Raw genomic sequence first — 16144 nt, forward strand, 5'->3', positions numbered from 1 at the left:
AAACACTTGACAGTTCTGATGACCTGCTGTTTATAGCCACTATCAGGCTAGGAGATATTAGAAATATTCTTACTCCCACCTTACTTTTTTAAAGCCAACCCACGTGTTTTAATTCTAACATGAACACTTTATAAAACTGTGCAGAGAGCATAGCAAGGAAGTGGCAAACAAATATGTGACCAGGACAGACACAAACATAATTAGATATCAAAGGGGTTATTTTTAGTCTCGCAATGCATTTCTCATATATGTGTTTTGGGGTTTTTTGTTTGTTTGTTTGTTTGTTTTTTACCCTTGGCTTGCACTGGAAAGCTACTAATTTATTTTTTATTGAAAACTAAAGAGCAGCATGCTTAAGAGAACTGTGGAATGATGTATCACACATACTATTTTTTGCCTCGTCGAAACATATAAACGGTAGGACGCTCCTCTCTCAGTCTCACTGATACATCAACAGAAGATACATCAGAATTCAGATCACTGGTAATTCAGTATAACTCATTTGCCAAGGAGCCAGAATAGAGATCTATAGCATGATAAAAGACTTAAGAGGAGTATGTAAGAACATGTAATTCAAAGTTGGTGACAGTTGTTTAATTAACACTTTCTTCTATCTCCTTACTGTGTAAATTATATTATAAAAATTATACTCATCTACTAACCAGCATGTATGCAGAAATAGTTATACAAGAGTTTAAATTTAAAATTCTGTATCTTGCCTTAATCTACATTTCTCCTGGACCTGGAGCTAGAACTATAAGCAATCATTCAGAGTACTGGTCGGTCATTTTGTTTTGCTGTCATTTTTTTTTTTTTTTGTTAATATTTGAAGATGTATAAACAGCTGCAAAACCCAGATCAGAATGACTGCTCGTCCCTGTAGATAAGGTATTTCAAATTTATTTTGTATTCCCACAATAGAACTTCAACCCTAAAAAGTAACAAAACTTCTATGAGTATTATAAAATGGCTAAATATCTGTGACATCCAGAATCTAACTATTCATATCAGCTAGTTAACCTAAAGGATGCTGCAAACTTCTCATCCCTCCAGAAGGTAGTAATGGCAGAACATGTGTAGGTCACATAAAGATGTAAATATCTTGCAATATTGACTATGCATGTATGCAGAACAGATAGGTAGATAAATACTTACATAAATATATATACATACCCACACACAAGTACATGGCTATAGATATATATTTACATAGCAATATAAATATATCCCTCCCCTCTCGCTTTTCTTTTTTTTTTTTTTTTGTAAAAAGGTAGCAGATTATTGATGTCTTAAGAATCCCCATAAACATCATCGAAAACTGACAAATGCCAAAAACAGAAGAAAGGTTCTTAGAAGTCTGAGAAAAAAATGAAGAAGTAAAACCTAATGCATCTTTTTCAACTTCTATCAAACAGTTCAAGCAAAAACATGATCAAAAAATTCTGTGTGTGACAATAATATTAAGAAAATAGTATCAGAAAGCTATAAACCAGGAAGCTAATTTTGCATAAATTCTTAGTGCTCCACAGCAGCAAAATCATCCATGTAATCTAGATTCCCATACTCAAAGAAAAAACATCCTGGATGATGGTATCGTTTCACCAGTAGTGAAACGGCACCTACAGCATACAAAGTAACTCCAATTTCTGACCACACGATTGATTAGTATTTAAACTCTTTCTTCAGTAACTAGGATATTTTTACCACCTCGACAGTCTCATACACAATGTCTTCTTCCTGAAGAGTCAGCTGCAATTCTTGAAATGTTTGACTTGAGTTTTAAGGAGAATTTGGCCAATGAAGCTTTTTCAGGCCCGTGTGCTTAGTTTATGTAAAACAGCCTCAGGATTCCTCTGGTGGGTGAAAAAGGATCTTTCCTCTATAAAGCATTTTATGCAACCCTCTTACCCTATCCACTCTAGGCTGATATAAAGGAACTAGATTACAGATGAAGGAATCTTGAAACAGAGTCCAACTTTTCATTCGTAAGAGTCTTTCAAACTATATTCAGAAATAATTAAATAAATAAATAAAAATCAGTTTTACATATCAACTACAGCAAGGTTGTGGGTGAGTGGAGGACAATTCAAAAAAAAAAAGCCTATGAAATGAAAATAACTATGTCCTTATTTATTACTTATGATCTGATTATTTCCATTTGCAAATAATTTGTTCTATTTTTGGTTAGCTAATATGTAGATTCAGCACAAAAGGGAATCCTATACTTTTGCTTGCAAGGAGAAAATCAGGCTACACTGCTTTTAAAACATTCCAGCTACTGTAACATATAATTATTATTAATCTGAAGAAATGATATGAAGTTAATGACCTCCAAGAGGCTACAGTTTTAAACCCTTTTTCCACCCTAGGGAGATGGAGGATCAGCAGTTAGTGTTCCAATTCAAGCCCCAAGCCTGTGCCAACGTATTTTATAAGCTAAATCCAGGTTTGGGAGACAGGCTGCATATTTTTCAAAGACCAAACCAGCATAAATCATGCAGTGCCAACACACTATGAGGTTAATGCTGTGTTTTACTACAGTAAGCAATTTCTATCACCATTTAAAATGAGACAAGCAAAATTCAGGCAGACAAAATCTCATGCATCAAAGATTAATTTTTCAAATACTGCATGTAGGCTTTTGGCTACAGAAGGAACATATTGGAATAGGAGCTGCAAAAACCACTGCAGCAAAAGGAGCATAAACATCTCTATTGTAGCCCTTTCCTCTGGTTAGTGGTTACTATCAGAAATTTTATTTTTCTACTAAGTATTTGACTTTTTATTCTCATTGCTGTTGGAATAGAAACAGATCAACTATGTCTAATAGGTAGATGGAGAGTTATGAGGAATATAAGATATTCTAGGGGCACAATGCACCACTTGCACAGTGCCAAAATGTCTTTGAGAATGAGTATAAACCATCAGCGTGGAAAGACGTGTTCCAGCGGAAATTATTTTTGACTGAATTAAGAGACATTTAAAATAGCATCATACATAGAAATTAAACATCAGGAGAGTATTCACACCTTGGTACTTTCAACATCCCATGTGGGCTGCTGCAAATCAAGCCTGAGCCTCCTGTACCATCCCCGGAGTCTCCGGAGAGGCAGTGAGAGCGAGCATGTCGGGCGCTGACTCGCGGGAGCCCCTGCTTGGTCCCCGCAGCTGGTCCCTGCCGTACCAACCCACCAGTACACCCTTGGCCATCACGCTACCTCGTACCATTACATCCTATTAGCACACACAGTACGAACCAACAGTGGACTCCACTACGAAGAAAATGTTCAATCGTCTAATAAGTTTTGTCTGCACCTGCTCCTGTCCTGGAGTTCACTGTTTGATGAGTGGATGGTGACAAATGGTGTCCAGAAGAAGAGGGTTTAGATTTAACAGTAAGGATCAACAGTACGACACTTCTGCAGTCGCAGGGCCTGCAGTCGCTAATCAAACAATTTGAGCTGAACCAAGGCTTCCCAGCAGCAGGCACCCTAAGTTAACCGCAACAGGGATACAGCGTGACACTACGCAGAGCATTAACTGGTCCGTTCACAAGTTAAATTTTAAAGAATCTATCCACTAAAAAATTTATGTAAGCTAGGCTCATATCCAAAGAAAAACACTGTATATTCTTGCTGATTCATATCCACACTTTTCCACGGGTAGCTACAGCATTAGGCTCTTTTCTACCCAAACTGATGATCAGCTCTGAGAACTTAGAAAGGGAGATCTTTGACCTTCTTTAATCAAAACTGATAAATACATTCCCCCGGGAGCATTCTCCTTCTCCTTTTGGGTGCGGGTCTGTGTGGGGAGGAGGTGCACAGAAGGCAGAGACAAGCCATAAAGCTTTACAATGTAACATTAAACCCTCTCTAAAATCTAAACAGCATCTTACGTTGAAGAAGTAATCATTAATATTTCCCTTCCACAATATTTGCAGCATATGCAATGTATCCTATTGTTAATGGTGAATATAGCAGGTCATTAAGGACTAAAGCCAATTAGACCAAATTAGAACACAATAAAGACATCACTGCACTTATCTGCAAGAGGGCTATAAAATATATAAATTGAGCTTATAAAAAGCTTTGAAATGTAGACATAACTCAAAAGAAAAACATACAAATATGTAATAAATGGTTTTGTTAACCATAAAATATCCTTTCCCACAGAAATCTAAACAAAAATACCAACTGAAAAAAGGGTCTTAGAACTTTGATTAACATTAACTTGCTTTGTTTTCTTTTAAATTTTGCTTCAAATATTTAAGCTATGATAAAGATTTGAGAAATACAAAGAGGGCAACAAACAGCTGCTACAGCTCAGTGCTATTTCAGGAAAATATCCTTCTAGAGCCTCTTCTAGCTCAATCGTGTTTTCAGCAGTAACTCACAGGCTGGGCGTCTTTCTCACCTGAAATTTCATCAAACTTCAGTTTAGTTGCTCATCCGCTGGCCTACAATCTTCCCTTAAATATTAAAAAGCAGTGGTGGGAAAAGATCAAAATCCTTGACCAACAGGGAGCTCACAGCCATGCTAATCTTCTCTAAGCAATCCTCTCTCTTGGCTCACCTTGAACGCCTTCCTGTTCGAGCCATCGGATTATTCACTTTTTTGATTCACATACTTAAAGCCACTTTCCCAAAATGTAAGTAGGTGATATCAATCAGGCAAAGCTAATGGTTCCTTTCTTCTGTTGCTGAAGAAAATAGCTTTCTTACTCTTGGCACATCAGAAATTTAGAATTATTTAAATCAAAATTTACATTCTATGAAATCAAAGTTTTTAAAGTAAGTGCAATAAATCAACCTGAAACAAAGCTCTTTGTGGAATCCTGGGAATTTATATAATACATTTAAATGTTATGCTCAAAAAATCTGTTTTCTAGTTGATCAATTAGGGAGTTCTGGAGTACAGTTTTGGAGTTGTGTTTCTGTACAATTAACCTTAATTACAATTCTGTAAGCGATCTCAAAGCAAATATGCAGAGATTTAAATGACTACCTTTATCATCTTACTTTAAAACCGTATCATTCAAACGTTCATCTTTTAAACACTGAAAATCATATCTATATGATAGTAGCAGTACACTTTTTAATCTCCATTTTTTAATCTGATTAAACAAAATAAAGCCCGATTTCTCCTACTGTGTTTAATACTAGCGCTCCTGCTAACTCCTTATTTCACAGCAGGCATTGTCTTTGAGAGCACATTCACATTATTACTCCAGATTGATCTACACAGTAGCTTCGGACCAAAAGATTATGCATATAAATGGCATCTCCTAAAAGACATTGCTTAAAGTACTAAAAATATCAAGCAAGCAGAAAAATTTATTCTAAATATTATAGTTTTATTAACAACATAAAACAACATATTAAAAACTGCCTAGCCATTTGCAGCCAGGTACTTCTACTTCCAGGTTTTATTTACCAATGGTTTGCTCTATCCCATATTAGAGGCCACAAGATTTTATTTTCCTAGATTTGGAGGGGTTTATTATCAAACATTTTTCAAAGAAAGAAATAAATGATTACTACAAATACTAATAGTAGGAAAAAGTTACTTTGGGGGCCCTTTTCCTGCCAGGGTGAGTGTACCAATTATCTGCTTTGGATGTGGTCACCATACCTTCAATTGGTTTTAAGCCCATTAAATACCTGGTAGAATTGGACTGTATTTTTTAAATGTGTTCTGATAGCCTCTTTTTTATTGCGGACCTCTATAGACAGGTAACAAGCCGTAAGACTATTGTGGACCCTCAGCTCCAGCTATAAACACAATTCACAGTCAGACCATTTTCTGCCAGTAGAGCCAACGAGACTATTAATCAAATGAGAAAGAAAACAAGCATTTGTACAGCTTTAAACAGATCCTGTTCATCTGCTATTTAAAGCATGACACTATCAAAGCACTGCTCAGTGTTGGAAAATCAGTTGTACAATATTTAGAATTAACTTTTCTTTAAAAAGGAACAACAATATGAAGTACATAAGTAATTGTGATGAGTCTGGAAGAGCACTAAAGAAAAATACCCTAATGCAAAAAGCACTCTCTCTCCAACTCTGCAAAGCAGTATGAAAACGCAAGTGCCTATACAGGTGTTTGCTAAAAAACAACAATAAATGATATCAACCAAATTATCTGTTCAGTAAATAACTCAGTTGGCATTTTGGGGAGCTTTGTGTAGACTTTTGTAGCACAGAAGACAGATGGTGATTACACTGGTTTCTATAAAAGTGTACTGAATGTTACATTGACTAGTAATTAAAAAACTCAATTTGATTTCACCTCTATTTTCATATCGACTGTTCTGTGGCTTTCAAAAACATATCTTGCAAAGTTTATAAAACACCATCTCTAGGCTATAGACATGTTAATCTGTTCACACTATTCGGCTAGAAAGACAGGAAAAAATTCAACTATTTTATGTATTACATGTACTGTTACCTGTGTATTTCACACACTGACTTCTGACTGTGATACAACTACCAGCCCAAGAACAAACCGCAGAAGGCCAGGCTGTAACATAATGCTTGGCTTTTTTTTTTTCAGTCAGCCATTATTTTTCAATCTTTCATTTATAAAGAAGTTAGGCATCAGGCATTCTTATTTAAGATAGGTAAACACAGCAAAGTATACAATAAAAATAGAATAGATAATAAAGCAGATTGCCAAAGGATTTTATTTACCAACTACCAGTTTCCTAACAAAGCATACTTTCCTTCAAATATCAAACTTATTCTAGCTTCCACCAAGTTGTCTATTAAAAAAATAAAGAAGAAAAAGAAGAAGCAGCAGCAACATGCTGCATGGCTGCATGATGTATGAATCTTCTTCAACGTGGAGTTTTCAGTCCAAGCCCAAGTTCTGCATCATAGAGCCCATACGTGGACTGCCATGTCCTGAAGCAGTTTAGCTGAGTTCACCAAACTGCTTCCAAGCAAACCTTTTCAGGACCAAGAACTAGAGGTGTTCAGATCCCAAGGGTATATGATTGGAACAGTCATTCTTTTGAATCACACACACACACACACACGCACACACACACACACAAAAATCCAGTGTGCTAGGAAATACATTTCACATTTTATATTATCCACCCAAGTAGAATCCCAAGAAGAGCAGAGACAATATTACACTACACCAACTCTTAATGGTTCAGTACCGCTGGTCCAATATATACAAATAGGTAAGTGAAAAGCAAACTCGTATTACAGAAGCCAGCAGGTCATCTACCTACAACTTCGAAACAAGTTGCTGACACAAAGTTGCATCATAACACACATCTGCATGGTAAATTTTGGACCTTCTGCTACGTTCTTGGTCTCATGGCAAAAATCGGATGCAAAATTGTTTCTATAGTCAAATTGTCATACTATTATGACAAACTGACACAGAGTGACAAAAAGATACCAAGTGCCTCCAAATTTCTTTGAAACATGACAGAGTCTTGGTTGTTTCAACACTTTCAAATGAATGCTCTACAATATATTACAATAATTTCTGAGCCTATAATCAAGAGCTTCAAAGAGGAAAAGAAAAAATAATAGCTGGTGAACACAAAGGTATTTCATGAAACATAAAAAAATAATGCAAAATGAAAATAGAAATGAAAAAATGGAATCTAAGAAACTATGAGTATCTAATTCTCAGCCTCCACTTGCGAACTGCACATTTCCTTTTTTCCTGTTTATCACTTAATATGTCTCGTCCCCATCACATGCTGATGTAAGACCAAATACAAACAGATACATCTCTGATTGTTTGAATTTTAATTTCTAAGAATATTCATTAGGTAGGATATTGCCTTTTTTCTACCTGTGGATATAGGTTTTATTACAGACTTCAAGTGATGAAGGGTTTTTGTATTGTTTCATTTACTATTCCTACAAAGAGAACAAATCAGAAAAACTCTCCTATAGGCTGTAAACAAGATCCCACCCTGCAAAATGGATGCAAGACGCATTAAACTGTTATAAAATTTAAAGGGATGTCATGCCTCAGACATGATCTTTACCATTTCAAACACAGTTCAGTGGCTGTTGCTTTGGTTCTTTGTATTTAATTTTTCTCATTTAAGTATATGGGAGGAATTATGCAATTATGCATCCATGGACCCGCACCTTTTTTTTTTTTTTTTTTTTTTTTTTTGGTCCCTCTCTTGTTTTTAATTTAAAGGGACAAGTGAATAACTCTCAGGAAAGTACAATATGTCATCTATTTAACAATCCTATCTGCTATACAGGAGTCTTGTCAAGGTTTTGGCCATATACCAACACCACATAACTACCTACATAACTACCTCCCTGGACCTAGCTCAACTTCTTCTCTGAAGTCAAATTAATCTTTCACAATTAATCAATAACATGTGGCAAATCTAAGTATAAAACATAGCAAAGTTTCCCAGTACATAGCAATTTTCTCTGTCAAGGAAATAATTGGTAGCACTCATCATCATCAAAGAAGGAATCAACAACATTTTCTTTTTTCACCTAAGGCACTAAAAGGCCACAGGAACCTGAAAGATCCTTATTACTGCACTACGTATTTGATTTGATAGACTTGGTAGACTAAGACAGCAGATCTGAATGTATTTGAATGTACCACGTTCCTAGCACAGACTGCATATGAACAAAGAGCTTGAATTCTACTGATACGTGCTTTGTAATGCTTTCTTGATATTTGTATCATCACATCTTAATACATTCTCCTGTAAGACCCATACTTGAAGAGGTTTCCTGGTGTTTTATATAATCGACTGTCTGAGCAACATGCTGTCAGTATGTTAATTTTTTTCCAAGACTGGCTCAACATATATGCAACAAGGTCAACAGGATGGGAATTTTGACAATTCCACTTTGAAAGTGCAAAAACATTCCAGCGCGGACCCGTGTGCCGCTGAAAGCTAAAGTGTGACAGATGCCTTCACAGTAATTGCCAATCAGCCTCTACACAGCAGCTGAAAACACAATACATCACTTTGATCTCCTTAGCTCTCAGAGTATTCACAACCAACAGTCTGCGTGAAGATTCCAAAAACTGTCTCGATGGAACTTAAATATGATAATGTATATTTTGTTCATACTTCATAAAGCATTTCAGATCCTTAATGATGCATATGAAAGAATACGTTTTAGCTTGCAAAAAAATAAACATGAAAGATGCTTTGTATTTGAAAGACGTGTAGGTTTTCATTGGGTAACATAGGTGAAATAATAATTTAGAAAAGCCTGAATTGCTTTGAGGGAAGGACATTACATTACAGAGCACGCTTAATTAAGTTTTGCTGCTAATTTCGTAAAATGAATACCTTGCTAAATTAGACTACAGGGAGATAAAACATGCATACTAGCTCCACGTGGTTAAAACAAACACACACATGAAAAATGCTGAGAAAGACTGCACTTACATTTTGCAGGTAGGTCGTATCCACAAGTAATTTTTGCTTGTCCAGTCTCACAGCCACTCAGATTGCGACATTCAGCAACTAAGTAGGGCCCAGCAGCTCTGTGTATACAGCCATCTACTACAAAATAAAACCAAGAAATTTATTTATTAAAAGTCAGTCTTTATGGCATTCACACAAATGTATGGCCACAAACATTTACTGCTCATTTATATATGCACAGTGGAGATTTACTGATTTATACATAGACAGCCAAGTATATACAAACATTTTTTCCTGCTAAAATTAGAGGTTGTGTGTTGAATAACAACAAAAAAGTTAAACTTAGTCAACAGCAGCTAATTGGAAAGAGAATACCTAGAAAATGCAAAGTAGAATTAAAATATCAATAATAGAAACAAGTCCTGTGCAAGATTCTAGGAAATTCTCATTATGAATTATGAAAAGCGGATTCCAGCTAATTATCAAATTCTTTTTTACTCTACACCTCTAATTCTTCTAGTATTATGCAGACTATTTCAAATCACTGTCCTATTAATGCCTTCTCAAAAAAATCTAGAAATAATGTTTCTGGATTTGAAATTTATCAAAATACGTCATTTTGACCTTTTTAAAAAACCTTATTTATTTTGCACTATTCATGCAATACTCTGGAGTTAATTAAATAATAATTACTAAAGGTTGCAATTGCAGCTAAGTAGGTAAGAAAATTAGTAAGCACACAGTTCTTGTTGCCCTCAGGAGCCAGGAAAAGAATAGCAGCAAACAGTGAAAAAACCCAAAACAATAACAACAGAACCCCAAAACCCCACTGGCACAGCATTTCTGCCATCTCAACATGCAATCAAAGATACCATTTACTGTAATTATAGTAAAAAGTTTAAGAAAAGAAAACAAAAGAATTAGCCATCCTAGTTATCTGGAGAAGTCGCCTTTTACAGAATGCTGAAAACTTTATGACTTTTTTCAAGGTATTCTATGCCATTGTTAATTGTTAAAATTCATATTCATATTCATACTAAAACTGGATAAATGATTCCTTCTAATATGATGTACTCATCCTGGACCTAGTGCCATTAATTTTCAAAACATCACTTTGAAACACTTTATATTAGTCAGAAAGATAATTACAGAATCATGTCTTGTTAAACTTTCAGTGAAATTTTCTAAAATTTTCTCATTTAAAAGAATGTGTGTCAAGCCACCAGCCTGAAGCAAGTTCTGCACTATCTAACGTGAGAAGAGTTCTTACCCTACCTTAGCTGAACTTTTGTTTTAAACGTACTTGAAATCTCCTCCTAACATACTCCAAGATGTTAATGCAAGAAAAAATGTTTTGTAACCTCAAGAGGAAAAAAAGAACATTTGAAATCTGTCCTGTGCTCACAATATTCTGTTCAATTATTTTAAGTTAATTACGAAATGCTTTTCCAAACCAAGCACGATAAGTAACCCAATATGCAATGAAACTCAAGTATATGTTTATAAGCACCACCATTTTTATCAACATTAATATTTCCTGAGACATTAACATAAAAACAGCACCAAGACTGAGGACTAACACTTTACGCATAACCCTCAACCCCTTCACCTCAGGGGTATCTGGAGGGAATATAAGAATATAATCAAGGGGGAATACAATTTGGACAAATCAACCTCTTTTCCCCAAACTGCATTTATTTTAGCATACTTGTAATGCAGAGGAAACTGAAATACAGATGGCCTCCTGCAGATTTCCTGCAGCAAGTTCACGCTCCTTCCCTCACAGGTCCGCACCTACTGCCTATGAACAAAGCGTTCAGCTCCCTCCAGTAGGATGGAAAGGTAATTGAAAAAAAATTAAATTCTTAACTGAGGAAAACTCATTTTATCATAACCAGTTTGGCATATGGCAAGGAAAATGGAAGGCATCCAACAAAACAAGCAAGTAAATGCAGACGCTTCTCTTATAAAGGTGGCATAACAGGAAATGATTGAACACTCTGGACATGCAGAGATGGAAACTTAGACATTAGCTTTTGATATAGTCCACTGACGGATTACACAGAAGAATAATCCCCCCCTCAGATTCACAAAATTTTTAAATAACTTTTTTCCACCATAGTTAATGAAATATTTGATCAGATGACCTCTAAGTGTACATTTTCCATTTAATGAGAATAAATTATGGCAGAAATATTCTGTATTTTCAATAATATATGGAATGTATAATATTAACTCAGTAATTCTCATAGCAAAAACCCAAGCAGTGAAATGTCTTGCCAAATATAAGCACTCTACATAACATCAAGAAAAAAACTGGCAAAGAGAGTGGATTAGCAAATCTAAATACGATACTTCTGTCTCTGCTAAAACATGCTTTAGTTGCACTTCTTCAAAAAAAATATGGAAAAGGGATGCACAAAACCTTCATGTGAGAAATTCTGTTTTCTGAAAGTTTGCAATGACTAGTAACACAAGCTAAGAGTGAGATAAGCATTGTTAACATGATATCTTTATGGAAATTACAGATAATGGCAACAACCTCAGGAGGAGATGATGATGACCAAAGATATATTGTTACTGTGCAGTAAAGAGGAAAATTGCTTTTGTAAGAAAGTAAAGAATTTTTGATATATTGGTTACAAGTATTTCAGCTATCGAATTAGTTTGGTATCGAATAGATACTCATCTGTGTTTTTTTAAACAGATTCGGAAAATATTAAGCCATAACCTACTGTTCCTTTCCTGGAATTTCCTTATGTAATTGGCTGTAAAAATCCAGGCACTTATGTTCAAATCTGATTTCTTCCCGAGATCTCTGCATACTGCCTTCCCATCCAGGTTTCTGGAAATCATATACATACCTTGGGTCATTTATATACACAAGTGAGCTGTCACCTTGCAGTTATGAGACAGATGTGGGGAAAACGCCACCGACAAGACCATTAGTCATAGCTGACAAGGGCATTTGGTTGGCATTTCTAAGTATTGGCAACACTTGACAGTACCAGAGGGAGGGTTGCTAACTGCTCTGTTTGAAACTGTACTTCTTGATATGGTTTTCTTGCCAATATGCCAAGTTATTTCTATCACATTAATACTAAATGAATCCTGACAGAGGGCCGGGGGTCCCTGCTCTGATGCCACCCATGAGGCAGCAAACATCCACAGAATGGTTCTTCTTCCCTTCAGCTTTCACCTCCTGAACACAGCCTGCCATCCTGCCTAACGAGCCCTGCAATCCCACCTGTGAGGTTTGATGGTCAGAAAAACACAGGAGATGCATGTGGAGACCCAATACAAAGTGCAGTTGTAGATGTATTGTTTCACCAAGGCTTGGATGGCACAGCACAGAGGAAGGAGTTTCTTAATTTTGAAGACCTATGCAGATGAACTATATCTTGAGGGCTAAAGTACGATATAAAGAGCTTGAGATTTTGCTGTACGCTTCAAGCTATTCATGCTTGCTTAAAGCTTTAAAGACAAAAAACACACTAAAGTGCTTTGTATTAGAAGTACTACTCTAAACATTTTCATTAAAAATAATATTAGCTATCTCATTGCATGCATCCACATGTTTTAGGACTCACTAGGGAAAGTATTTTCTTCTCCTAACAATTCAGCAAAAGCAGTTAATAAAGAAAAATTTTTTCAATGGTACTGTAATCAATGATTTTGAATGCACAAAGATGTCACCTGAATAAAATAAAAATACCTGGATAAAACCAAAAGTTTCAAAATAAAACTCCCAGACAAAATGACAGTGCTCTAAAAAAAATGAGTTAAAAAATGGAAATCTTTAACAACATTTTTTTATATTGCACGATAAAGGATGATAAAAGGTTAAGTCTCTTGTCTTTTATTTTTTTTGTAAAGCAACTTTCTTCTCCAGAATTACAGGGTTAAGGTTACAGAGTAAGAACAAGCTAATTTACTGATACAATACAGAATAAATCTATTCTTGTTGAAAATCTCTTAAAATTGCAAATGAAGCAAAAACAAAGGAAATACAGAATTAAGGGTGTCATGGGATGCTGCTTAAAAAAATAACCTCAGCAAAACTAGCCTTGTAGTGCAGATGGTAATAAAAAATGGTAAGGTAATCAAACACCACAGCAAAATAATGCAAACCTTCTGGGAATAATAAGCCTCAAACTTCTTTTGTGACCTTGCAGTTTGAGTCTAGATAAATGGAAATTATGGTGTAAACAACATATGCAGATTTATCATCTTATATTACAAGAATCTATACACTATTTTCTTCCATACTAATTTGTGTTCTCTGGTAGTTTTCTGGATTTTTATTTCTGGTTTTCAGCAGGAAATTCAGGACACTTACTTATTCAAGAAAGTTCAGTGTGCATGACTTAGCTATGCAGCAGCACTGTTCTTCCAGCATGGTAAATGCCAGGCCTGAACACAGACACAGGAGAGTCATTGTAGTGGGTATATCGTCAGGGACACATAGGAGGATGCTGCTGCACCAGACTGCAGCACACCTCTGTTAAACACGGCTTCAGGAGCTGCGGACCCGTCCAAAACAACCACTGCAAAGGACGTTGCTGGAAACCAAAAGAGAAAGCAATTTCATTCTGCAAAACTGGTGAAGTATCTCTAGGAAGTTCATGGGAATTAAGTACTGCGAAAGTCGCAACAGCACCTCTGAGACTCATGTGACAGGGAAATAAATCCTGCCCAGCAAGAGACAACAGCTGCTCATCTCATGAACAAAGTGGCAATCTTCAAAAGATGACAACACAGATGCCAGTCAGCTGCTGCTGCTAGAAACGGTAGTTTATGTTACAGAGGGGGCTTCTACACATTGGGAAGTTTAATGAACTGATTTTTAATCAATGCACTGGTTTATAGCCTCCCCACATAATTAATTCTAAATACTTAGCACCTCTACAGTACTCTTTAGCCAGGAACTCAAGTTTAAAAATATGATCCAACTTAGCTTTAAAATTCTCCATTTTTAAAACACAGTAAAGCCTAGAGGTACTGTATATTTTGAGATGGCTATTTCACTGATCTAGGGTCATATTTTACCACAGTCAATCTAAATCTGTAGCTTCTTAAATATCCCTATTTTCAGAAATGCTAAGTGCCTGTGTCTCAGCTGAATCAAGACAGAAAACTAAAGAGGTTCAAATCTTTGAAACTCAAGCTGCTGATTAGGTGTCCATTCATATCCTCTTTAAAGTTTTTAAAGACTTTAACCTGCATTTAGGAATCAACGCACTGAGCTTACACAATAGGCCTCCACAGAGCCACACTTAGAATCGTGGAATCATAGAATCAGTAAGGTTGGAAGAGACCTCTGGAGATCATCTAGTCCAACCTCCCTGCTCAGCAGGGAACTGCTGAGAACTCCAGGTCCTCCTTGCTCCCACCACTGACCCACTCTGCAGAGTAAGGGCAATGCAAAGTAACAAGAAAAATGAACAGTGCCCTTATTCTAATATGAACAGCAAAGAACAAACCCACTTAGAATAATACATGTGTTAATATGTTAGCCTTATTGTAAGGTCATACACTGAATTACATGGGAAACTCATATTTCAGAATATAGTTTAGATGAAATCTTCCAAATTTAACATTAAAAAACATCAGTTATTAAAGTCACTGGAATTAAGTTATTAAGATGAAAAGTGACTGGAATTAATTGTTAAAAGCAGCTGCATGCATGATGAGAAAGCTGTCCTTAATCTAGATGTAGTTCACATTCAAAAATAAGAGCAGCAACTGAAAGATCCAACATAACCAGTATCCATGATACAAACTAGCAGGACGACATGTAAAAGTAAAGAAGTAAAAACTGATTCCAAGTAAGCTCATTTACTCACAGATCTTTTAAATTTTAACTCTGTTCTACACTTAGTGCACAAAAACAATCATTCTTATTTCGACAAAAATAGAAAATAATAGTAAACCTACGCATGCTGGCCGCAGATTTTTTTAGTCAGTCAAATATCTTGGGATATCAGAAACTTAAATTAAAAAATGCATATAAAGTCAAATAAAACCCATTCTGGCATGTTGGCAATAATTACTGGTAAATCCCTTCCATAAACAGCTATGCAATAAATAGAGTGTTCATTCTCTCTCACACTTAGGATGTCATGTTTCTTAGTCTCCGAGTGCTCCACTCCACTTCTGCAGACAGAGTTATAACGTCAACAGAATTCACACTTTTGTCAGCCCACTCAAGCAGCAGAAGGGCTCAGAGAAACATGGGTCTTATAAACCTGTCTGAATGTCACACTTTTGGCAGCAAAAAAAGAACTAGGAAAGGCTCCAACAGTGCATCTCCAGTTCTTCCCAATCCAAAACCCTGACATTAAGGCATGTGCGAAGAAGCCATTCATTTCCTTTTAATTGTGTTAGTGTTGAGACACCTGACATTGCATATTCATTTACAAATGGAAATGAGACAGCTAAGCCTAAATACCTCACTGTAGCAAGCAGAAAATCTGCCTGTTGTTTATTCATAACTGAAGTGATAAGCAGAAGTCTGGTGAACTTTCAGGCTATACTACTAAACCAAATTCATCTGAACTTGCTCACAGGTTCCAGAATCAAAATCTCTTAAGAAGCTGCATATTTTTTCATGTGGTATCATCACGAGGAAATAGGGTCTTCTGGGGACTCCTGAATCCTTTCTTATTCCTCCTTTCTTTAGCCTTCTGTACAGTCACAGTGCTACATTTGCAGCTGGATACCATACAGATTAGAAGGACAACAAGTCTT

General features: G+C 36.0%; 1 protein-coding gene across 2 annotated transcripts in view; it reads right to left on the reverse strand.

Moving 5' to 3' along the window:
- MACROD2 (mono-ADP ribosylhydrolase 2) overlaps positions 1 to 16144 on the reverse strand; it is an 879171-nt gene that overhangs the window by 581082 nt on the left and 281945 nt on the right. For both annotated transcript variants that reach the window (XM_062571756.1, XM_062571754.1), the window contains exon 5: positions 9416 to 9532. In XM_062571756.1, the coding sequence (XP_062427740.1) occupies positions 9416 to 9532 (117 nt within the window). The remainder of the gene's footprint in view (positions 1 to 9415; positions 9533 to 16144) is intronic.

This window comes from Rhea pennata, chromosome 3 (genome assembly GCF_028389875.1).
Source record: "Rhea pennata isolate bPtePen1 chromosome 3, bPtePen1.pri, whole genome shotgun sequence".
Taxonomy (NCBI): domain Eukaryota; kingdom Metazoa; phylum Chordata; class Aves; order Rheiformes; family Rheidae; genus Rhea; species Rhea pennata.